The following is a 25,390-nucleotide window of genomic DNA, read 5'->3' as shown; positions in this document are numbered from 1 at the left end:
GTGGGGCCGCGGCGTGACCTTGCCGTACGCAACGCATGTTTACTTCGCCTGTGCGCCAAATTAACGCAACTTATTCAAAGAAGTTACGCAAACAACACAACAACAAGCAACAAGCAAGCAAAGAATGCGTCGAATTATCTTTTACCTATTTAAAACTCATAGATATTGTACAATGTCACCATTATGCAAAAGAACTGTAAGTACATGTTTGATTTGCGAGCGAGCTGGCAACATTGCGCAGGGAAATCTTAAAAATATCGCGTTTACGTGAACGCCACATACATTTGTGACAGTGATAGGGAAAAGGTACCACTAAAGTAAAATTTGGTTATTAATACCGTGACTTTCTTTCATTCTTTGATAAAAAAAATTGCTATTTATGCAACAAGTGCGGAAGTCATCTTTACGCACGTGTATCATACAATGTTTTACTATGCATTGTGCGAGTAAATAAAAAAACATGTCATGGCAAATAAGTTTAATTATTAAAAGGAGTGTTTTAAATCGACACGAGTTGCGAATTACTTATTCGCACGTGTATCGTACGTTTTACAGTACATATGGCCCTTTAAACTTTCGACATATGCACGGTAAGTGCTCTTTTCCGCACTAGTGCGAGAAAGTAGCACCATATGTACTGTAAAAAAAAATTGAAAACAAAAAGCACTAGTGCGGAAAAGCAGTACTTTCCGCACGATATGGCTCCGTAGGAAACGCACTTTTCGAGCACATGCATTGTAAAAAAATATATAGGACTGTATCTCCTAAACCATGCGTCGTAGCGCAAAAATAATAAAATTTTCGTTCCCCTTTATGTAACCCAAAAGACATACATGAAAAATACAATGAAAAAAAAAGAAACAAAATCTTTATAGGGCTGTATTAGCTGTATCTCCTATATCGTGCATCGTAGCGCAAAAATAATCAACTTTTCGCTCCCCTTAAGAAACCCTTAATTAAAACTTAAAAAAAAAACCAGGAAAAAACTTTATAGAGCTATTATAGCTATATATATAGATATAATATCTCCTAAACCGTGCGTGGTGGCGCAAAAATAATAAAAATTTCGTTCCCCTTTATGAAGCCCCAAAGTAATATACTAAAAACACAATGAAAAAAAAGAAAAAAAATAACAAAAAAACTTTATAGGGCTGTATCTCCTACACCGTGCATCGTAGCGCAAAAATAATTAAAAAAAATCCCTTTAAGAAACCCCTAATTAAGATTGAAAAACGCAAAAAAGAAAAGGAGGAAAAAAAATCATTTTAGGGCTGTATCTCCTAAACCGTGCGTCGTAGCGCAAAAATAATAAAATTTTCGTTCCCCTTTACGGAACCCCAAAGTAATATACAAAAAACACAATGAAAAAAAAAACAAAAAAAACTTTATAGGGCTGTATCTCCTAAACCGTCGTAGCGCAAAAATAATCAAATTTTCGTTCCCCTTTGTGGAACCCCAAACTAATATACAAAAAACACAATGAAAAAAACAACAAAAAAAAAATCTTTATAGGGCTGCATCTCCTAAATCGTGCATCGTAGCGCAAAAATAATCAATTTTTCGTTCCCCTTTAAGGATCCCGTAATTAATACTTAAAAAAAAACAAAAAAAAAACAGGAAAAAATCTTTATAGAGCTATATCTCCTAAACCGTGCGTGGTAGCGCAAAAAGAACAAAATTTTCGTTCCCCTTTACGGAACCCCTAAATAATATACAAAAAACACAATGAAAAAAAAAAAACAACAAAAAATCTTTATAGGGCTGCATCTCCTAAACCGTGCATCGTAGCACAAAAATAATCAAATTTTCGTTCCCCTTTAAGAAACCCTTAATTAAAACTTTAAAAAAAAACCAGGAAAAAAAACTTTATAGAGCTATTATAGCTATATATATAGATATAATATCTCCTAAACCGTGCGTGGTGGCGCAAAAATAATAAAATTTTCGTTCCCCTTTATGCAACCCATAATTTATATTTAAAAAAAAAACGCAAAACTAAAAAAAAACATATTATTATCTCTTAAACCATGCGTCGTAGTGCAAAAATAATTTAAAAAAACCCCTTTAAGAAACCCGTAATTAATACTTAAAAAAAAAACAAAAAAAAATCAGGAAAAAAAACTTTATAGAGCTGTATCTCCTAAACCGTGCGTGGTACCGCAAAAACAATAAAATTTTCGTTCCCCTTTATGCAACCCATAATTTATATTTAAAAAAAACGCAAAATTTAAAAAAAAAATCTTTATAGGGCTGTATCTCCTAAACCATGCGTCGTAGCGCAAAAATAATAAAATTTTCGTTCCCCTTTATGCAACCCATAATTTATATTTAAAAAAAAACGCAAAATTTAAAAAAAAAATCATTATAGGGCTGTATCTCTTAAACCATGCGTCGTAGCGCAAAAATAATTTAAAAAACCCCTTTAAGAAACCCGTAATTAATACTTTAAAAAAAACAAAAAAAAACCAGGAAAAAAAACTTTATAGAGCTGTATCTCCTAAACCGTGCGTGGTACCGCAAAAACAATAAAATGTTCGTTCCCCTTTATGCAACCCATAATTTATATTTAAAAAAACGCAAAATTTAAAAAAAAAAATCTTTATAGGGCTGTATCTCCTAAACCATGTGTCGTAGCGCAAAAATAATAAAATTTTCGTTCCCCTTTATGAAACCCCAAAGTAATATACAAAAAACACAATGTAAAAAAGAAAAATAGAAAAAAAAAACAATAAAAAAATCTTTATAGGGCTGTATCTCCTCAACCATGCGTCGTAGCGCAAAAATAATAAAATTTTCGTTCCCCTTTATGCAACCCATAATTTATATTTAAAAAAAAACCGCAAAATTAAAAAAAAAAATCATTATAGGGCTGTATCTCTTAAACCATGCGTCGTAGCGCAAAAATAATTTAAAAAAACCCCTTTAAGAAACCCGTAATTAATACTTAAAAAAAAAAACAAAAAAAAACCAGGAAAAAAAACTTTATAGAGCTGTATCTCCTAAACCGTGCGTGGTACCGCAAAAACAATAAAATTTTCGTTCCCCTTTATGCAACCCATAATTTATATTTAAAAAAAACGCAAAATTTAAAAAAAAAATCTTTATAGGGCTGTATCTCCTAAACCATGCGTCGTAGCGCAAAAATAATAAAATTTTCGTTCCCCTTTATGCAACCCATAATTTATATTTAAAAAAAAACGCAAAATTTAAAAAAAAAATCATTATAGGGCTGTATCTCTTAAACCATGCGTCGTAGCGCAAAAATAATTTAAAAAACCCCTTTAAGAAACCCGTAATTAATACTTTAAAAAAAACAAAAAAAAACCAGGAAAAAAAACTTTATAGAGCTGTATCTCCTAAACCGTGCGTGGTACCGCAAAAACAATAAAATGTTCGTTCCCCTTTATGCAACCCATAATTTATATTTAAAAAAACGCAAAATTTAAAAAAAAAAATCTTTATAGGGCTGTATCTCCTAAACCATGTGTCGTAGCGCAAAAATAATAAAATTTTCGTTCCCCTTTATGAAACCCCAAAGTAATATACAAAAAACACAATGTAAAAAAGAAAAATAGAAAAAAAAAACAATAAAAAAATCTTTATAGGGCTGTATCTCCTAAACCATGCGTCGTAGCGCAAAAATAATAAAATTTTCGTTCCCCTTTATGCAACCCATAATTTATATTTAAAAAAAAACCGCAAAATTAAAAAAAAAAATCATTATAGGGCTGTATCTCTTAAACCATGCGTCGTAGCGCAAAAATAATTTAAAAAAACCCCTTTAAGAAACCCGTAATTAATACTTAAAAAAAAAAACAAAAAAAAACCAGGAAAAAAAACTTTATAGAGCTGTATCTCCTAAACCGTGCGTGGTACCGCAAAAACAATAAAATTTTCGTTCCCCTTTATGCAACTCATAATTTATATTTAAAAAAACGCAAACTTTAAAAAAAAAATCTTTATAGGGCTGTATCTCCTAAACCATGCGTCGTAGCGCAAAAATAATAAAATTTTCGTTCCCCTTTATGCAACCCATAATTTATATTTAAAAAAAAAACGCAAAATTTAAAAAAAAAATTATTATAGGGCTGTATCTCTTAAACCATGCGTCGTAGCGCAAAAATAATTTAAAAAACCCCTTTAAGAAACCCGTAATTAATACTTAAAAAAAAAACAAAAAAAAAACCAGGAAAAAAAACTTTATAGAGCTGTATCTCCTAAACCGTGCGTGGTACCGCAAAAACAATAAAATTTTCGTTCCCCTTTATGCAACCCATAATTTATATTTAAAAAAACGCAAAATTTAAAAAAAAAATCTTTATAGGGCTGTATCTCCTAAACCATGTGTCGTAGCGCAAAAATAATAAAATTTTCGTTCCCCTTTATGAAACCCCAAAGTAATATACAAAAAACACAATGTAAAAAAGAAAAATAGAAAAAAAACAATAAAAAAATCTTTATAGGGCTGTATCTCCTAAACCATGCGTCGTAGCGCAAAAATAATAAAATTTTCGTTCCCCTTTATGCAACCCATAATTTATATTTAAAAAAAAACGCAAAATTAAAAAAAAAAATCATTATAGGGCTGTATCTCTTAAACCATGCGTCGTAGCGCAAAAATAATTTAAAAAACCCCTTTAAGAAACCCGTAATTAATACTTTAAAAAAAACAAAAAAAAAACCAGGAAAAAAAACTTTATAGAGCTGTATCTCCTAAACCGTGCGTGGTACCGCAAAAACAATAAAATTTTCGTTCCCCTTTATGCAACTCATAATTTATATTAAAAAAAACGCAAAATTTAAAAAAAAATCTTTATAGGGCTGTATCTCCTAAACCATGCGTCGTAGCGCAAAAATAATAAAATTTTCGTTCCCCTTTATGAAGCCCCAAAATAATATACAAAAACACAAGAAAAAGAAAGAAAAAAATAATAACAAAAAACTTTATAGGGCTGTATCTCCTAAACCGTGCATCGTAGCGCAAAAATAATCAATATCCGGTCCCCTTTAAGAAGCCCCTAATTATGATTTAAAAACGCAAAAAAGAAAAAGAGAAAAAAATCATTTTAGGGCTGTATCTCCTAAACCGTGCGTCGTAGCGCAAAAATAATAAAATTTTCGTTCCCTTTTATGAAACCCCAAAGTAATAACAAAAAACGCAATGACAAAAAAAAGAAAAAAAAACTTTAGGGATGTATCTCCTAAACCGTGCATGGTAGCGAAAAATAATCAAATTTTCGTTCCCCTTAAGAAGCCCTTAATTAAGATTTAAAAACGTAAAAAAGAAAAAGAAAAAAATCTATATAGGGCTGTATCTCCTAAACCGTGCGTCGTAGCGCAAAAATAATCAACTTTTCGGTCCCCTTTATGTAACCATTAATTTATACAAAAAAAAACGCAAAAAAAAAGTTTTTTTTTATAGGGCTTGATCTCCTAAACCATGCGTCGTAGCGCAAAAATAATTAAATTTTCGTTCCCCTTTATGAAACCTCAAAGTAATATACAAAAAACACAATGTAAAAAAGAAAAAAACAATAAAAAAAACTTTATAGGGCTGTATCTCCTAAACCGTGCGTCGTAGCGCAAAAATAATCAAATTTTCTTTCCTCTTTATTCAACCCTTAATTTATATTTAAAAAAAAAACGCTTTCACTAAACTGCTGTAACTCGGAAACTTAGAATCCACAAAGGGGACTTTACTAAATTATGACACATATTAAAGCCTGACCAGTAATATATGATCATTGTCAAGAGGGCGCTGTTCATTCTCACGCATAGGGTGACAGTTCAGTATAGTATGAAAAAATATTGTATTTAATGAACATCATCATCAATGTAATTAATGTTGCTTGCCACGCTTAAACATAACAAAAATCACAATAAATTGAGTCTTAAAATAAACTTAAAAAGTCTACTAAAAATCGAAACAAAAGTAATTTTTAAGTCGCTGATGTGACATTCTCAATCAAAAGGTAGGTACCACTTTGTCGTTTACCATAAAGACGAAATTTGATTATATCTTTATACAAATAACCTGTCAGAGAAAGTGGTACCTTTTGATTAGGAACGTCACAAATGTTGGTCAGTATGAGGAGTGCAGCCTACAGTTTATTTTTAATTATATTTATATACCTACTACGGTAAGATTGATAAGACAATGTAATTATGCCTCCGAATGAAATAAATACACTGTATCGCAAAACTAAGTGGCGAGACAGCTCATAATGCCATCTCTTGGTTGGTCTTAACTTAACAAGGGTAAAGGAGATAGTATTAAGATCTCAGTCGCCAGCTGATATTGCGGCAAGTATAATAAGCACCCCACCCGCGTAGGTACCCTTCCCCGCGCACGCCCTTCTTGCTCAATTGAGTTTTATTTTGCCAGATAGAAAAAAAACCGTGGATCAAAATGACCCAAATTATGAATGATGTCTCAATGTGGTATTATAATATTATAGACGTAAACTTAATAATATGAATTTTTTTTTGTGGCAGATACAGGGTGTTAATTAGAAAAAATTTTTTTTTAAATAAAAGCGGTGGATGAATTTGACACAGATTTGTTTGAATAACATATAACAATGTTCTGTAAAGTACAACACTTCACTTACCGACTCTAATATTTTTTTAGGCGTTTTAGGATCAATTTTAGGTATTTATTAAATGCCATTATACCCGTGGATGAAAATGACACAAAATGCGTGTGTACGTCGGAAGCCACTTTGCCTTTACAGGGAAACAAAGAATTTCGTCTCGAATATTTTTTTTACAGAATGCTGATTGAAAAAAGAAATACCTAAATTTCTACCTAAGCAAATACCTAGGATGACACAAAATATTATTTTTAGGTTTAGTATATGGTCTGGAAACTATATATAAAAAATAAGCAACATTAATATTCTTATAACCTCAGAAGTTATTGGTACAGGTCTAAACAGTCAGCAACAATGAAGTTTATATTTCTAAATAGTTTATGGCAGAAATTTATTTTTCACAGCAGCTCGAACAAGGGTACTTTGCTAATTAAAAACAGTGAGTAAAACTGCATTTTGCTCACTGAGTGAGACAAAATGTCATTCAAGCTACCTTTATATTCAAATGTCATTTCAACATGCGGGGCCTAATACAAGTTTGAAATACTTGGATTCTATTATCTCTGTCCCTTTCACGTCGTTAGCAAAAAGAAAGAGACGAAAAAAGTTCAAACGACATGCAACGGTATATTGACGGTTTATAATAGACCCCCGAAACCGTCAGAACTAGAGTTGTGCCGTTCCCGGTAACATTACCCATTTAGCATGGGGAATGTTACCGAGCGAGAAATTTCCCCATACAAAATGGGGAATGTTACCGGGAACGGCACAACTCTAGTCAGAACGCATCGTTCCAAAGCACGTACGAGTATGAATTCTTAATGATTAATCCATACTAATATTCATCATCACATATTTAAGAGTTATACTCTTGTCGGTGGAGCGATTTCCATAAGTGTCGGTCCTCTGCCTTCTCCTTGACAGCCTGATACGACACGACGTTGAGTTTTTCCTTTACTTGATCTATGTATGTTCTCCTTGGTCTGCCCCTCCGCCTCCTTGCCTCAACTCTCCCTTCAATTATGTTCTTATTATAAATGCGAAAGTCTGTCTATCTGTCTGTGTGTTCCCTCTTCACGCTTAAACCGCTGAATCGATTTAGATGAAATTTGGCATAGAGATAGGTTGAGTCGCTGAGAAGGACATAGGATACTTTTTATCCCGAAAATCATCCCTTAAGAAAGTAATAAGCGGGGTGGAATTGAGATAATTAATGAAGTGCTTGCTAATTTGTGTCCATAATATGCTTAAATTGAATTGCTATGAGAATATTTCCAGGCGCTATACTTACTTTAGCTGCTGTTACTAAGTCCACGCAGACGAAGTCGCGGGCAAAAGCTAGTTAATTATTAAAATAAAGTTTAAAATTTGATAAAAACACAATATTTTACGTATTTTATTGTACAATTAAAATAATGAACTTAAAAAAATACACAGATAAACAATTCTACTTTTAAAATCTCTACTATAATTGACAAATAGTAGTTATCCGCAATTCGGACCGTATCTTACAAAGCTTTTTTTTTTACTAAAAAAAAAGTTGTGCATTAAAGTGTCAATTAATGTTAGTTATTTCCATATTATTTTACTGAAATTAATTTCGTTTTGTTTTCGTGTTTGATTGCGTTAATTAAACTTAATTGTTAGGATACCTTAAGAAAACTGAGTAAAATAAGTGATGAAGAAGGATTACATTTTTCAGGTTGAAAGTTATGTGTACTACACGAGATCAAAGTTATTTACATCTCGTGCGCTTTTGAGTCCCTTACTACGCTCAAGTTTCTAAATTCTTATAGAATCTTTCGCTTGCACGGGACCCAAAATAAGCACTCGAAGAAATATCAAACTTTGCTCTCTTGTTGTACAAATAACTATAGTGCTTGACTAAAGCAAAGGTGAGTAGATCAAATTCGCCATAACTTCAATATTCGAAATTCGTTATAAGTATAACCTTTGAATTTATAATGCTGACATCTAATGTTCATTATTTAAAAAAATCTTCATTTTAAAATTTAACTATTGAATCGTACCTTCTCTCTCGCCGCAATGTCCCTCTCCTGCCGTCTCATCTCTCGCAGGCCATCGACGCGTCTGTCTCGCTCCCTCCTACGCTCTAACAAGGTCTGCACGTGCCGCTGTCTCTCTGCTTCAAGGGCCTGCCTCCTAGCGCCGACGGCGGCTTCGCGTGCTGCTTTTTGTTCCTGTCAAATCATCAATAACACGGTGTTTATATTAAGTTCCGTTAACTTCACGTTTTTTTTATACAAAATAATTTAATGACGCGTATCGCATCGTTATGGGGCCTGTAGATGGGACATATTTTCACTGCAATATGTGGCCGGCAACTATTGGTGTTTTTCTCTAACATGTAAGTAAGAGGGGACACCAATAGTTGCCGGCCATATATTGCAGTGAAAATGTGGTCCCCCTACAGGCCCCTTTATAATAACACTGGCATTATATTTAACTCAACCAAACAAGTGAAAACTATTAATGTCATTTCGAACATCGATAGTCCGAGATAGTACTTGCGTTTAGTAGCAAATGTATGAACTCGTACTAAACACAATACAAATACTTGTTGTACATTTTGCTACATTTGTCACCCTCTTTTCACTTTCTCCTCTCATCTACTCAAAGGTTAACTGGAAGAGATCCCTCATAGGGATAAGTTCGCCTTTGTACATCTTATTATTTGTACCATGTAATTTTTTATGTGTATATTTGTACAATAAAGAGTTTACTACTACTACTACTACTACTAAACACTAATCAATTTGTAAACAGGCCCTAAGGCAAGTGTACACGTTCTTAAGGTGCCCACTGATTATCAGCCCGCCAGACGATATCAGTTAGAACAAAAATTTGACAGTTCCGAACAACTGACAGGCCGATATCGTCCGGCGGACTAAGTAACTTAATTTAAGCCCAGAAATGCACTGAAAATTAAGGGAGTTTAAAAAAACAGTGTATAATCCTGATATCGCATTAGTCTTAGTTAGACGGTCGTTAAGTTCAACTGACGAGGAGTTTCCAACCAAGGTCATCACTATAACTCAAGAGTTCAAGTGACAATGAGCGGGGCACATCGCTTGTAGAACTGACGGTGGCTGCAAAGAAAAGGCTCCCAAAAATGTGGAACTATGATCTAGTCAAGATTTCAAGCGCAAGGGCAGCGCACGACTGGACGTTGTGGTGGATATGGGGAAGGCCGAAGGTCTATGTCCAGTACTGGACGCTGGCACAGAATAACTAGGTACAGAAGATTCACTCTTTAACAAAACGCGTCTATTACAACAGATATGACCGTTAGTTGGCGCAAGCGCGAGCAGGCGTCCGTTCCGTAGCGGTGCGCGGCAACTACTATTTCTAGACACCAAAATCGGTGTGGGCCGCATGTACTTGTAGCGACGGGACGAAACCGCGAAGTGAGCCACGCCTGACGCTGGTAACTGATATGACATTACCGGCCATCTCTTTTATTCTCATGGAATCTAAGTCTACACATTAGTTTCATGCGCGATAAACAAGATTCTGCCCGCAACTTTGTCTGCGTGGAATGATGATGATTGATAAAAACTATCCTATGTCCTTCCTTGGGCTTCAAACTATCTCCGTAACAAATTTCATCTAATTCGGTACAGCAGTTTAAGCGTGAAGAGGTAACAGACAGACAGACAGAGTTACTGTCGCATTTATAATATTAGCAGACAGCTACCTTAGAATAGAATTTACCAGTTTATTAAGTCGGTCGCGCCTCACTCGCCTGAGACGAGTGGTGTGTGTCCGACATTGGTCCAGAAACTCGTGTCTTCTGTTCTCCGCTTCTAGCTGCTTGATGAATGCGATCTCTCGTAATTTCTCTTCTTCATCGTGCGCTTTGCGGACGATATCCTGAACGTAAAACGCGGTTGGTTAATTACTCTGTTGTACAAAAGCAAGGACACCTTAAAAGTGTATCGTTTTTTCTTCAAGTGTCCTGCCATGTCGTAATTTGCTTAGCATCGGTGGCGAGGGTTACTTCGATTTGATTTATTTACTTGATTTAATGCAATGAATTTATATTTAAATACACGAAGTACCTTATACCTACCTTACCTTATTTAAATTATTATACAAAATTATACAATAGATCCCAAAAAAAGTTTTTCAGCTTACTTTTAAATGTTGATCTCGATTTTCTGTGGCCTTTTGCAGTCGGCGTTCCATTCTTAGACGCTTCTCCTCAATCAGCTGATTCTTAGCTACCTGCAAGATAAGCATATGGAATATATTTACTACCAATCATTGCAAATGTATGTGGAAACGCTTAGTACGTGCCGCAGCTTGTTGCCATAACTATGCCGTGTAACTTATAGGCCTCAAAGGATGCTTCTTCGAGTACACGAACAACAAATTGCGTTTGCGCTGTACATTATTATTTTAACTGCAGTCTGTACCTTGACTTCTTCAACTCTGGCCAGCAGTAGGTGAATTTTCTTAGCCCTCTCCGTTTGATATTCCAATCTTTGTCGTTCAGCGCGCGCCTGTTTAGCTTGTAGCCTGGAAAATTAAGGAACAGATGTATTTGAGTAGCAAAAGACCAATTATTGTGACGAACCTTGAAATGCCAACTTACTGCTTTTGGTCAATAACGTCTGTTTACTAAAATAATATTGAATTGACGATAAATAAATTCACCAACAGAGGCAGGCTTTTGGCAGGCGGTCGGAGCCCGGGAAGCTGGTACACATATGCTCTTGTGGTACGGACGTGGACCGACTGGGACACCATGGATTATCTTGTCAAAAAAGTGCCGGCCGTTTTTCAAGACATGCGTCGCTTAATGACATAATCCGTCGGTCTCTTGCCACCATCAATGTACCCGCTCTTCTTGAGCCGACTGGCATTATCAGGGATGATGGCAAGAGGCCCGATGGGGTGTCCTTGGTTCCTTGGAGCTTGGGACGGATGTTGGTGTGGGATGCTACCTGCGTAGACACACTGGCACCGTCCCACCTCCAACGGACTAATGTAAAAGCGGGCGGAGCGGCGGAAAGCGCCGAAATTTTAAAACGTAATAAATATAAGAGCCTCGGTAGAGAGTACCATTTCGTTCCATTTGGAGTTGAAACTCTAGGTCCATGGGGTCCCAGCGCGCACAAGTTGTTCGCAGAAATCGCGAAGCGTCTGGTTGACGTAGCTGGCGGCTTCCTCGCACAACGTATCAGCATTGCGATACAGCGAGGAAATGCCGCCAGCATCCTTGGTACAATGCCTCAAGGGCCTATTTTAGATTTAAGCTAGTTATTAATTTCGTTTACGTAGTACCACAGTATATATCTTGTATGTAAATAAAGAGATTTTAGTATTCGAAAAAAAAAAACAATTCTTTATGTGAAATAAAACTATGAAAACGGATTATATCGCGTATATTGAATTTATAATACATTTCGACGTTTTGAACCCTTTACAGCGTTCGTGGTCAACGGACCGACGTAGCAACGGCAACGAGGGAGCGGCGTAGCGACGTAGAGGCGTTGGAGCCGGCGTAGTTTTTATCGCGTATATATATAGGTATATCTTTACTTGAAAATAATTGTAGTGTATAACTAGCCTTATGAACCGATTTTGCATGTACAACCAGCCTTAAAGTTTATAGTCTATGATTGTTCATTATTTTTAGTATGTGGGTATTTTTTCACTTTGTAATTTTTCCTCAGTCACCCGTTGACCACGAACGCTGTAAAGCGTTCGAAACGTCGGGATGTATTATAAATTCAATATACGCGATATAATCCGTTTTTATCGTTTTATTTCATGAGTAACTATCGCGGTAACCGAAGACAATATTAATTCTTTATGTGATTATTGAACATTACATAATCATTATCAAATAAAAAATATGGTTTACCTTCTTAGCGCATCTTGAAAACTGCCACGTCTTTTGATTCCTTGCGAGAGTTTAGCATGAAGCTGCTGAGCTCGACCTGCCATTAACGTTTTAAAGACATATTTAACTGTGATAATTATCTTGTCATTAAATCAAAGCAAGCGTATTTCAAAAGAAAGTCCGGACAACGTCTACGAAATATAAAGCTGTGAACTTGAGGTGAAAAATTAATACATTATTTGTTCGTAAAAGTCAAGAGAGAGTATTTAATGGAAGACCTCTCAAAACCCTTAAAAAGACAGAACATCTGATTATGGCTAGAACGGCCGATTGCAGATAAAATGAGAGAAAAAAAAAATATTCGTTCGTAATTGTCGACAGCTCCTTGACTGTTTGTAGGTATTTGTCACTCTTACACAGGACAAATCTAAGGTGTAAAAAAGAAAGGGGCCATTTTTACATACCTGGGTCCCTAGCAACGAGCGCCTCTAAAACGACCAGCGTGTCGACGCGCTCGGCCCAGGACATCCCGGCTAAGGCCGTCTCATACTGATCTTCAAGGCTGGCCGCCAGTGCGCCCAGGTTTTCGGGTGACGCCAGCGACGGCACGTCTTCGCAGAGAATTTCCGCGTCCGTCTTGGTAACATAGACAACAAATATTTAAAAAAGGAAACCAACCAATCACTTCATTCTTTAGGTGCTGAAAATAAATTAATGTAGTACTTAAAAGTGCTCACTTCAGTATCATCCGTCTCGGTATCCAAGTCTATGTCCGACACCTGCTGTAACTCCATTATCTGACGGTTCAACAAGTCTTCTTCCTCGCACAGTTTCCTCTGGTCTACATCAGATTGGAAATCCAAGGCCCAACTAATCTTCTTCTCGTTTTCCTCAATTTGGGACGTCATCGCTGCGATCTCTGACATTTCCGATGGATCAGCTGATTTTAATATCTCGTTATGATTCGGCATCTGATCGTCATCTTCGAGGTACTTGAAGGTAGATCTGAATTCTGCCTTCCATTTGTCAAAGTCAAACACTTCTTCAGTACTCTCTTGGGACCTGGCTAAGCCCGTGGTCAGACTTTCCAATGAGGAATGCAGGCGATTCTTAGTCAGTTCGGATGACTCAGAATCTTTAGGCGTGTCTTTGACTTTTTCGGCTTTCTTGGAGAGTGCTTTGCTTCGAGCTGATCTCTTTAAACCAGTGACATCTGATTTCTGTCTAATCATAGCTAAATTAGTTTTGGTTTTACCGTCAACCCTATTCTTAGGAAATACGGTAACAACCTTTTCAGGTTTGACTATTTGAGGCTGCTCAGATTTCGCTCTGTCTACCTTATTAGCAGCTGTTGTGTTGATTATAGGCTTGACTTCTTGTTTAGGAGACTCTATCATGTTTAATGTAGGCAGGCTGGTAGTTGCAGAAGGCTGATGGAATCTATTAGACCAATGTGATTTAGATTGTTTCTTTGATTCGCGACTCAAACGCCTAGATTTCACTGTGAGCCAGCCATCATTGTCATTCTTATTGCTATCTACGTTAAGCACTTCTACTGAGTTAGCTGCATCGTGAATGAGTTCTAAATCATCAGGGACTAGAGTTCGTAAGCTCTCACTCGATTCTAGACGTGACCTATCAATTTGTGTAACAATTGTATCAGAACTACTATATTCCTCGCAATCTTTAATGTTTTCAAGTGCAGAGGTAGACTTTTCTTTTTTATCTAATTTTTCGTTAACTTTTAGACTCGTAGGCCTTAAAGGACGTTTTTTCACTTCTACCTTGGGCTGATTAAACTTCGAGTCACCTGAACCCATTTGGACATTTTTATTCGCTACTTTTCTAGGGACGGTACTTTTATTCACAACATTGGACGAAGCATCAAAGAGACTGGTCCGACCAGTGGTCAAATTAAATGGGTAGCTACACTTGCTCGTTTGATTTCTCTTTGGACATATTTTTTGTGTTTTAGAAGCTGTATTTGGTCTAATTTCTACAACAGTTTTACTTCTAGCTAAAGGTGTGGATCTTGCAAGCGTTTTTATTTCTATTTTGGTAGTAGTTGCTTTAGGTTTAGCAGCTGCTTGTGAATAAGCTGGTCTTACAAAGGTCTTTGTGTCAACTTTCGGCTCAGGTTTCTTAAAATCATTATCATTCTTGAGCTCGTCCTTATTTTTTACAGTATCTTTTACTTCTGGACAGTCTTGGGAGACTACATCGTTAACTTTTTTTTCACCCAATAAAGCATCTTCAACTTCTTGGGTATTTGCCGTATTATTATCCATCCCACTCGGATTAGACACCAGTTCCTCTTTTTTTATTGCTTCTTTTTTAGGCAGTCCGTCAGTTTTATTGTGCTTATCTTCAATTGATTTTGTCGAACTTTCATTGGAAACATCTGCAAAATTATCTTCTGATTTAGTTGGAGATTCATTATCAGTGACAGCATCAATTGAAACTTTATTTTCAGAGTCAGTTACTGTCGAACTTTTTACAATAACCTCATTTATAGTTTTTTTGTGAACAACTTCATCTTTATTTTTCGTTGAGTCTGAGTTGACTAAACCATTGGTTTTCTCGTTAGCAGTCAGTTTATCTGCGATATTAGACTCAACAGTTTCATTTATTTCTCTTTTTCTTTGCGCATCTATATCTTGGTTAATAAGATTATCATTTTTGACTTTATTATTGACCAACTGCTTGCTGAGAAAATCATTTTCCATGGCATCTAATGTAGCTTTAGTAGCCTTAGCTTGTATAGACAACTCTTTATTAGGCACTTTCTTGGCATTATCGGGTACAGCTTTATTTTTGGAAGATTTCACAACTACTGGTTTAGGTGAAACATTTGGACATTGTTTTGCTTTGCCTATTTCAACTATGAGCGGTTCCAGTTTCTCAGCATTTTCGTTTTGAACCTGTAAGACTGGCATTTGTTTTTCAACATGTTTTTCGACATTGATAATGTCTTTCTCTTTAATATCTGTTAGTTTTGTTTCTTGTTTTAGTTCAGTTTTAGTGTTAGTAGTAACTTTAGAAGCTGTTGCTATTTTATTGCTAAAAAACTCAATATTAGCTTTAGGGCTAGTTGCATGTCCTGAGGAAACTCTAGGACTTATCTTGCCACTACCTGGACTGGCTTTGCCAGTTAGGTTTGGGCTATTTTTGCCACTTGGAGTATTATGTCCAGAAAGGCAAGGACTATTTTTGCCTGACACAGATGGGGAACTTTTAACAGAATGAGCACGTCTTGATTCTGGGCGGACAAAATCTGTTTTGCGTATCTCCCAAGCTAAACTCTGGGGTCTTTGAGGAGGAGGAGTATTGTCATACTCCCATTTAAGTCGAAACCACTCTCCTAAGGCTTTAAAGTCTCTGGTATAATTTTCTAGCACTAATATAACTTCTTGGCACTCATTTAGGTTTTCGTGAGCTTCTACTGTATTATATATTTCTCCAACCTATGAAAAAAGAGAAATTTCACAACAATGTTAGGTTTTTGTGTTTGAGAATATTTTATCAAGGTCAACTGAATTTAGTACCGATCTCAGGAAGCTTACCGCTCGTTGCAGGTCTCCAAACAGTAGCGCCCAATATCGCGCACGCAGCTCCGAACGCTTGTCGCGTCCGGCAGAAGCCGAGCGGAGACGCGACGCGGCAGGCCGCGGCGGAGCGCGTCGGGGCGGCGGGACAGTAGAGCGCGGAGGTTTACGAGCGAAACGGGCGACTGCAACACGGTTACGTTAAATTCACAATTCAAACTCTTACTAAGATTCAAAGTCTTACTAAGATGGCATATAGTCGAGAAATTCGGACGGGCACCGCCGTGGCGGGGTGGCCTAGGGGTTCATGGCGTTAGCCGCGATAACTAAAGACGCCGGTTCGAATCCGGCCTTCACCACTGGAGGGCTTCGTCACTTTTTCTTTAATATATGACATCTATTACAGTTTTTAATTTATATATAATAGTGTGACTACTTTAAAAAAACACAAATCAAAATATTTAATAAAATAATTTGATTTGTTCTCAAACTTGTTCATAGATGGCAGCACCAGTCTCTCTCGCTACAACGTAAATCCGTAAGGAGTTCGTTTAGGAGGTGCAAGCGCGCACTGCTTGCCCTTAGAGCTGGTCAAAGACGCCTAGTCTTACTAAGATGGCATATAGTCGAGAAATTCGGACGGGCACCGCCGTGGCGGGGTGGCCTAGGGGTTCATGGCGTTAGCCGCGATAGCTAAAGACGCCGGTTCGAATCCGGCCTTCACCACTGGAGGGCTTCGTCACTTTTTCTTTAATATATGACATCTATTACAGTTTTTAATTTATATATAATAGTGTGAGTACTTTAAAAAAACACAAATCAAAATATTTAATAAAATAATTTGATTTGTTCTCAAACTTGTTCATAGATGGCAGCACCAGTCTCTCTCGCTACAACGTAAATCCGTAAGGAGTTCGTTTAGGAGGTGCAAGCGCGCACTGCTTGCCCTTAGAGCTGGTCAAAGACGCCTAGTCTTACTAAGATGGCATATAGTCGAGAAATTCGGACGGGCACCGCCGTGGCGGGGTGGCCTAGGGGTTCATGGCGTTAGCCGCGATAGCTAAAGACGCCGGTTCGAATCCGGCCTTCACCACTGGAGGGCTTCGTCACTTTTTCTTTAATATATGACATCTATTACAGTTTTTAATTTATATATAATAGTGTGACTACTTTAAAAAAACACAAATCAAAATATTTAATAAAATAATTTGATTTGTTCTCAAACTTGTTCATAGATGGCAGCACCAGTCTCTCTCTCGCTACAACGTAAATCCGTAAGGAGTTCGTTTAGGAGGTGCAAGCGCGCACTGCTTGCCCTTAGAGCTGGTCAAAGACGCCTAGTCTTACTAAGATGGCATATAGTCGAGAAATTCGGACGGGCACCGCCGTGGCGGGGTGGCCTAGGGGTTCATGGCGTTAGCCGCGATAGCTAAAGACGCCGGTTCGAATCCGGCCTTCACCACTGGAGGGCTTCGTCACTTTTTCTTTAATATATGACATCTATTACAGTTTTTAATTTATATATAATAGTGTGACTACTTTAAAAAACACAAATCAAAATATTTAATAAAATAATTTGATTTGTTCTCAAACTTGTTCATAGATGGCAGCACCAGTCTCTCTCGCTACAACGTAAATCCGTAAGGAGTTCGTTTAGGAGGTGCAAGCGCGCACTGCTTGCCCTTAGAGCTGGTCAAAGACGCCTAGTCTTACTAAGATGGCATATAGTCGAGAAATTCGGACGGGCACCGCCGTGGCGGGGTGGCCTAGGGGTTCATGGCGTTAGCCGCGATAGCTAAAGACGCCGGTTCGAATCCGGCCTTCACCACTGGAGGGCTTCGTCACTTTTTCTTTAATATATGACATCTATTACAGTTTTTAATTTATATATAATAGTGTGAGTACTTTAAAAAAACACAAATCAAAATATTTAATAAAATAATTTGATTTGTTCTCAAACTTGTTCATAGATGGCAGCACCAGTCTCTCTCGCTACAACGTAAATCCGTAAGGAGTTCGTTTAGGAGGTGCAAGCGCGCACTGCTTGCCCTTAGAGCTGGTCAAAGACGCCTAGTCTTACTAAGATGGCATATAGTCGAGAAATTCGGACGGGCACCGCCGTGGCGGGGTGGCCTAGGGGTTCATGGCGTTAGCCGCGATAACTAAAGACGCCGGTTCGAATCCGGCCTTCACCACTGGAGGGCTTCGTCACTTTTTCTTTAATATATGACATCTATTACAGTTTTTAATTTATATATAATAGTGTGACTACTTTAAAAAAACACAAATCAAAATATTTAATAAAATAATTTGATTTGTTCTCAAACTTGTTCATAGATGGCAGCACCAGTCTCTCTCGCTACAACGTAAATCCGTAAGGAGTTCGTTTAGGAGGTGCAAGCGCGCACTGCTTGCCCTTAGAGCTGGTCAAAGACGCCTAGTCTTACTAAGATGGCATATAGTCGAGAAATTCGGACGGGCACCGCCGTGGCGGGGTGGCCTAGGGGTTCATGGCGTTAGCCGCGATAGCTAAAGACGCCGGTTCGAATCCGGCCTTCACCACTGGAGGGCTTCGTCACTTTTTCTTTAATATATGACATCTATTACAGTTTTTAATTTATATATAATAGTGTGACTACTTTAAAAAACACAAATCAAAATATTTAATAAAATAATTTGATTTGTTCTCAAACTTGTTCATAGATGGCAGCACCAGTCTCTCTCGCTACAACGTAAATCCGTAAGGAGTTCGTTTAGGAGGTGCAAGCGCGCACTGCTTGCCCTTAGAGCTGGTCAAAGACGCCTAGTCTTACTAAGATGGCATATAGTCGAGAAATTCGGACGGGCACCGCCGTGGCGGGGTGGCCTAGGGGTTCATGGCCTTAGCCGCGATAGCTAAAGACGCCGGTTCGAATCCGGCCTTCACCACTGGAGGGCTTCTTCACTTTTTCTTTAATATATGACATCTATTACAGTTTTTAATTTATATATAATAGTGTGACTACTTTAAAAAACACAAATCAAAATATTTAATAAAATAATTTGATTTGTTCTCAAACTTGTTCATAGATGGCAGCACCAGTCTCTCTCGCTACAACGTAAATCCATAATGAGTTCGTTTAGGAGGTGCAAGCGCGCACTGCTTGCCCTTAGAGCTGGTCAAAGACGCCTAGTCTTACTAAGATGGCATATAGTCGAGAAATTCGGACGGGCACCGCCATGGCGGGGTGGCCTAGGGGTTCATGGCGTTAGCCGCGATAGCTAAAGACGCCGGTTCGAATCCGGCCTTCACCACTGGAGGGCTTCGTCACTTTTTCTTTAATATATGACATCTATTACAGTTTTTAATTCAAACTTTATAAATTCTGGACGACGTAAGCGCCAACCGTCATAAGGTACCATTACCCGCCCGTGGAATGTCACAAATAATTATGATGCGATTTTATTACTATCCCTATAACATGTTGTAGACAACATTGCATAATTGCTGTACCTTACAGATTGAATAATGTAAATCCTTTGTTTGACCCTCTCTTTGTAAACCCTCCTGCAGCGGGAATGTCTATTTGAAATTTATATAATTGACAGAAAGTTAATTACCAACAAATCTTTAGTAATGTCTACCACTTGAAGGGTTAAGTAATGCAGTAGAATAATTAAATAAGGTTTTGGCATAAATTTCCTTTTTTGGTACAAACTTTTATCGCCGACTGCACTTTTCTTACGCACAAGTAACTAATACTCATCGAGACAATTCTAGAAACCCCAAACACAATTAGGTTTCGTTGTTTTATCACAGAGTTCCTATGGCCACCTCCTGTCTCCATCATCAGATCAGCTTGATGATTACATATATTGCATTACATCTTTGCAACTTTGTCATGATCACTCCATTATTATTTAAATATATTTTATATGGTTTAAACTGGATAGAAGTGTATGCTGTGTTCACTGAAGCTTGATATTAGGATTTAATGGGAATTGTTTATTAAATGCAATATTTCACCGACAAAAACGCAATTTTCTTATTTTGTCCATACATTCAAAATCTCAGTGAACTTGACGTCATGTTCACTTATCGTTTTGTTAGAAGTGTTTCGCGAGTGAAGTACGACTGTCGGGGTTTGACTATTATTTCTGACTTTTGTATTGCTTTAATGCAATGGGTCCCATATAGACATTTAATCCTAAAAATAATACTGATCGATTGATACCATCATTCAAAATTTGAATTTAAATGAAGCACACAGTAAATGATAATGTTTACCAATACACATGATATTACAAAATGGCATTTCCTAAAAGTTTTATAATACACTAGCGACCCGCCCCGGCTTCGCATGGGTAGTTCAACTAATTTACACAAAACCTTTACAAATTACCTTCCTCTTGAATCACTAAACTTTATCTATTAAAAAAACCGCATTAAAATCCGTTGCCTAGTTTTAAAGATCTAAGCATACATAGGGACACACATACATACAGAGCGGAAAGCGACTTTGTTTTATTACTATGTAGTGAAGTGTTAAGGGTGGGATTCCACCTATCCAATGTGTATTTGCGTCTCACATTTTGCTTAGTGAGAGAGTGAGACCCAATGCACATTGGACCAATAAGTTGTACAGGTGGAATAGGTACCTTACCTTACCTACGCCCACGGCAAACTACAAGTACCTAAACTTCATGCTGAGAACTAACAAAAGAATGATGGTTTATTGGAAACTTACTGGGTGTATCGACTGCCACATGAAAAGCTACGAGGTTCCTCGCTTCTCTGCCTTCTTCCTGTACCAATTGCCTCACTTCTTCCATGTTTCTAGTAAGAAACAGTGTTTATTCGAAGAAAACAAAAGGGCAATACTAAGATCATAATTTCCGTGCTTAAGGGCACCTTATCCATAGAAGTTTTATGCAATTGTTAGTAGTTATAAAAACGTAATTACGTTAAATGTAGGAATCATAGATTCTTTATGGATTTCCAGTTTTTATTTAAATTATTACCAAAAACGATGGCTATTTTCATAACAATTCCCCTTTGACAGTTTAGTTTATAAATGTTGCCACTGCCAGTTTTACCCAGTTCAATAAGATAAAAACAAGTAATTTTGTGAGCACGATCGTGAAACTTGCACACAGCGCATATAAATGGAGCAAGTCGTCGCGAGCTACATGAATGATTGCTCATGATTCTCATGAATGGTAAAGTTTGTCAAGGGACTGTCTCATTTCGGGCGTAGACGCAGAGAGTCATACTGTCTTTGTCTTGCACTGGTGCTGGCGCCCAGAAGAAGGGGATGAGTGTAGTTTTTTTTATTCTTATTTACTAACAAGATTTGCTTGACCAACTATAGGTGACATATTTTGTGCAGTAGTGCAGGTTTACAACTGCGCGAGTATCTCTACAAGCGTAAGCTTCATGAACCGCGTGCAATTATTTAATAATTGCATGGCTTTCCTATCCAAGTTTTCCAAACTTGATTTTTTTGAATTATATAGCTCAAAATGTAAATTATTCATTACTGTCGAAATTAAATTTACATAAGAATCAAGTCAGTAGAAAAACTATGATTCTTATATATCTATGGGACGATCAACCTTCGCGCCTACATTTTTTAAATTTGGCGCTCATTTCTACTGACGGAAATGGCTAGACAGACTGTATAATTATTTTTTCAATCGTGGATTACAATAGTTTAACTGGCAACAATATTATAATCTTTTTCAAATATTGTATTATAGCAACATCGACATCAATCAACCTTCTTTTCGTTGTCAAGCAAGATGGCGGATCAGGTACGTTCTGGTTTTCTGGGGAAAATAATAAATTTTCCATGGAAATGATAGAATTTTACTACCAGAATATGTATCAATGCTGTGGAAAAACGTTTCAAATAAATTACTGTGAAAAATGAAAGTGTTAGAAGTGATAATGTGCATAGTGTGTTCATCCACGTGGGAATCTATTATTGACCGGTTTTATGACCAAAAAATACTTTCACGATGAATATAATTGATACTCACCAATTTCCCCTTCCTTTTGTATTAATTTTATTGCCTAGTTGTTTTATAACGCCAATACTTTTTAATCGTGATGTATCCTTATAGGTTAGTTAATGATGTGAATCTACTGTCACAAATTACATTCTACATTATATCTTTTCAAAATGCAGTTAAATTACCTATGTTGTTGTATCTGCATTTTTATCTAAGACTTATCCAAAAAGAAGTAATCCGTTTGTAACAGATAGTGGTTTCAAAAGATGAGGTTATGTTATTGTACATCAAAATTATCATCTAGTGGCGTTTCCGTAGTTAGTACATGTAGTAGTTGAATGAATTTAATGTAACCTTATTATAATAACGCATTATAAGATTGTGCTTTTAAGTATATCAGCTCTTGCTTCTAGCTAATAATATGCGTTATTATACTAAGAGGATTGCAATGAACATGTACAATGTAAATTAAACATTGCAGACGGAACGTTCATTCCAAAAGCAACCAACGGTTTTCTTGAACCGTAAAAAGGGCATCGGCGTGAAGAGGAGTCGCAAGCCTCTGAGATACCACAAAGATGTGGGGCTTGGGTTCAAGACGCCCCGAGAGGTAACGCATGTAGTGTGCCCGCTAATGTGTGTTTTTTCTTTCGTAGACAGAGAAAGCGTTTCAGAAACAGGCTACGGTCTTCCTCAACCGCAAGGGGGGGCTGAAGAAGAAGGACATGCGGCATTCCAAGAATGTTGGGTTAGGCTTCAAGACTCCCCGTGAGGTTTGGCTCAATTTCAGTCTCTGGTGCTCGCTGGTGGTGGCTTATCAACGGTTCATATACAGGGAATCATGTCATTTTGCTCATATTTGTGGTGTGGGAATGGCTTTTTTTTTCTTGACAAATTAACAGCTGGTATTCTAATGTTATAACTTTGTTATCTATGTATGTAAAGAATAATATATGTTAATTTCATTGGTTTTATCTCATCAACCACATTAACATGTTCACTGTCCTTGCCCCGTAAAGCGCTAAGATTAACAATACAGATTGGGACAGTTAACATGTTAAAATTGTGGTTGAATGGACTAACCTAGCATGTTTCATAATATAACTAAATATTGAAAACAATTATTTATTGGTGCAACATATGTAGGTATATTGAATATGTGATTTTACTTTGTGGGATGTATTATTGCAAACACCTTATTGATTACATGTCACTTGTGTTATGTTATGGGTCATACAACTTCTTAATAACAATTTACAACCAATCATCTGCATGTTAATAATCAAAAACCGGCCAAGTGCGAGTCGGACTCGCGTTCCAAGGGTTCCGTACATTACACAATTTAAACAATGTATTTTTTATGTGAAACTTGAGTGAAATGTCTTTAAAAACCCCGTAGCGGTTGAATCAAAAACTAAGTAATTAAGTTCGACTCACACTTGGCTGCACATTTCTAATAGGTTTTCCTGTGATCTATAGGTAAAGATCTATTTTGTGTATTTTTTTCAAAATTATTGACCCAGTAGTTTCGAAGATAAAGGGGGGGAATGGTCATTTTTTGCCTATTTTCTTGAATAACTTCTAAACTGTTTATCCTAAAATCATAAAAAAATATATTTGAGATTCCCACAATGAGCTCTTTCATTTGATATGTAACTCGATAAAGTTTGGAAAACTTTTATTTTTTATTTTCTCATTTATCCCCCAAAATTGGCCCCCGTGTTTAAAATTCATTTGTTTACATTACATGTCCATCTTTGGGTCACAAAACTCACAAACTTACATATGTATACCGAATTTCAACTTAATTGGTCCAGTAGTTTCGGAGAAAATAGGCTGTGACAGACAGACAGACACACGAGTGATCCTATAAGGGTTCCATTTTTTTCCTTTTGAAGTACGGAACCTAAAAAAGGTCTCTTATTAAATTGGCTTGTATACTGATTAATATATATTAACCTATCCGATCCCAAGGGCTCAAAAAATGTGGTGTAAATAATAACTGAATCACTCACAATTTGGGCCTTGGCAGACGACGACAAAAATAGTTATCGGGTCGTGGGATCGGAGAGGTTAAGAGCAGTTTTGGGTTAGTAGAGTGATACCAATTTACAAATACCGAATGCTGTATTGAATCCAGTTACGGGAATAGATAAACTTTTAGGACTGTGTAAAATGATGATACCCCACGACGGTCTTCTGATCAACACCTGATGAAAATCGTGTTTCTAACCCAATCTCTGATTACACAGTCCATATGTGTAATAGTAAACAACTGAAACATAAATGCTTTTCAAACTGCTATTTTGGCGGCGGTCGGTCGGTTGACGGTTTTCGTCTACATCCATCTGTACCCATATTTTCAATATTAACCCAATATTCATTATGTGGTAAAAGAAAATCATTACCTAATACCTATCATTAGTTGTTGACTTAATCCTTTACTTATGTTCTCAGGCCATTGAGGGAACCTACATTGACAAGAAATGTCCTTTCACTGGCAATGTGTCTATCCGTGGCCGTATCCTTACTGGCGTGGTCCAGAAGATGAAGATGCAACGCACCATTGTCATCCGCCGCGACTACTTGCATTACCTTCCCAAGTACAACCGTTTCGAGAAGAGGCACAGGAATATGTCAGTCCACCTGTCACCGTGCTTCAGGTGAGTTAGAATGTGTTTTAGGAAATTACATATTGTATTGTTTATTTAAGAAAAGAAAAGGACTTAAGAATACCGCAATGTGGTTGAGAACTCCATTGTGACTAATGGTAATAACAACATCATGGACAATGTATAAAATAATTAAAATATATAAAATTACAAATATCTACTTAGAGATTTATCTACTTAAAATAGCTGGTATCTGGTATAGGATACTTTTGGTACTCAAATGATGATACTCACACGACGGTCTTCTGAATAACCAATTGACGATGATCGTGTTTTAACCCAATTCTGATTTCTCAGATTAATATCTGCCTTGCAAATATGAAATAACAACATCTTATTAAATAAATTATTCAATTACAGAGACGTTGAACTCGGAGACATCGTCACGATCGGCGAGTGCAGACCTCTGTCCAAAACCGTGAGGTTCAACGTGCTGAAGGTCTCGAAGGGCAAGGGCTCCAAGAAATCCTTCAGAAAGTTTTAAAATAAAGTTACTTATTAAGTATTTTCGGTTTTTGTTTTGTTTTCTTTTTAAGCGGCTAACACATTACCGCACCGCACCAAGGTCATTGTGCGACGCACCCATAAGTAAGAGCGAGAAAGAGATATTGCTTTCTCGCTCTTACTATGAGTGCGTCGCACAATGACCTTGGTGCGGTGCGGTAATGTGTTAGCCGCTTTACATGTGTGAAACATTTTACTACTAAATATACG

At 37.0% G+C, this 25,390-nt stretch overlaps 2 protein-coding genes across 3 annotated transcripts in view; one reads left to right on the top strand and one right to left on the bottom strand.

Annotated features, from left to right (window-relative positions):
* Positions 1–21,025, bottom strand: part of LOC134752899 (S phase cyclin A-associated protein in the endoplasmic reticulum) — a 63,791-nt gene extending 42,766 nt beyond the window's left edge. Inside the window, exons 1-9 of the mRNA XM_063688681.1 lie at positions 20,738–21,025; positions 16,029–16,195; positions 13,203–15,929; positions 12,930–13,101; positions 12,487–12,562; positions 11,033–11,135; positions 10,752–10,841; positions 10,329–10,487; positions 8,624–8,794 (exon numbers count right to left, since the gene is read on the bottom strand). Coding sequence (XP_063544751.1) covers positions 8,624–8,794; positions 10,329–10,487; positions 10,752–10,841; positions 11,033–11,135; positions 12,487–12,562; positions 12,930–13,101; positions 13,203–15,929; positions 16,029–16,195; positions 20,738–20,822 — 3,750 coding nt within the window. The 5' untranslated portion in view covers positions 20,823–21,025. The remainder of the gene's footprint in view (positions 1–8,623; positions 8,795–10,328; positions 10,488–10,751; positions 10,842–11,032; positions 11,136–12,486; positions 12,563–12,929; positions 13,102–13,202; positions 15,930–16,028; positions 16,196–20,737) is intronic.
* Positions 21,026–21,708: 683 nt separating this feature from the next.
* LOC134752781 (small ribosomal subunit protein uS17) lies at positions 21,709–25,181 on the top strand. 2 transcript variants are annotated; one of them, XM_063688496.1, is made up of 4 exons: positions 21,709–21,803; positions 22,661–22,777; positions 24,462–24,667; positions 25,037–25,181. In XM_063688496.1, exons 1-4 carry the CDS (start codon positions 21,792–21,794, stop codon positions 25,158–25,160), a joined length of 459 nt encoding a protein of 152 aa, XP_063544566.1. In that variant the 5' UTR covers positions 21,709–21,791; the 3' UTR covers positions 25,161–25,181. The 2 variants fall into 2 exon arrangements, with proteins under 2 accessions (XP_063544566.1, XP_063544557.1); XM_063688487.1 differs by lacking the exon at positions 22,661–22,777 and adding an exon at positions 22,486–22,614 and having other exon boundaries at positions 21,770–21,803.
* The last annotated feature ends 209 nt before the right edge of the window (positions 25,182–25,390 follow it).

This window comes from Cydia strobilella, chromosome 2, assembly GCF_947568885.1.
Source record: "Cydia strobilella chromosome 2, ilCydStro3.1, whole genome shotgun sequence".
NCBI lineage: Eukaryota > Metazoa > Arthropoda > Insecta > Lepidoptera > Tortricidae > Cydia > Cydia strobilella.
Note: the sequence above shows the minus strand (reverse complement) of the source record. Positions and strands in the feature narration are given on the sequence as shown.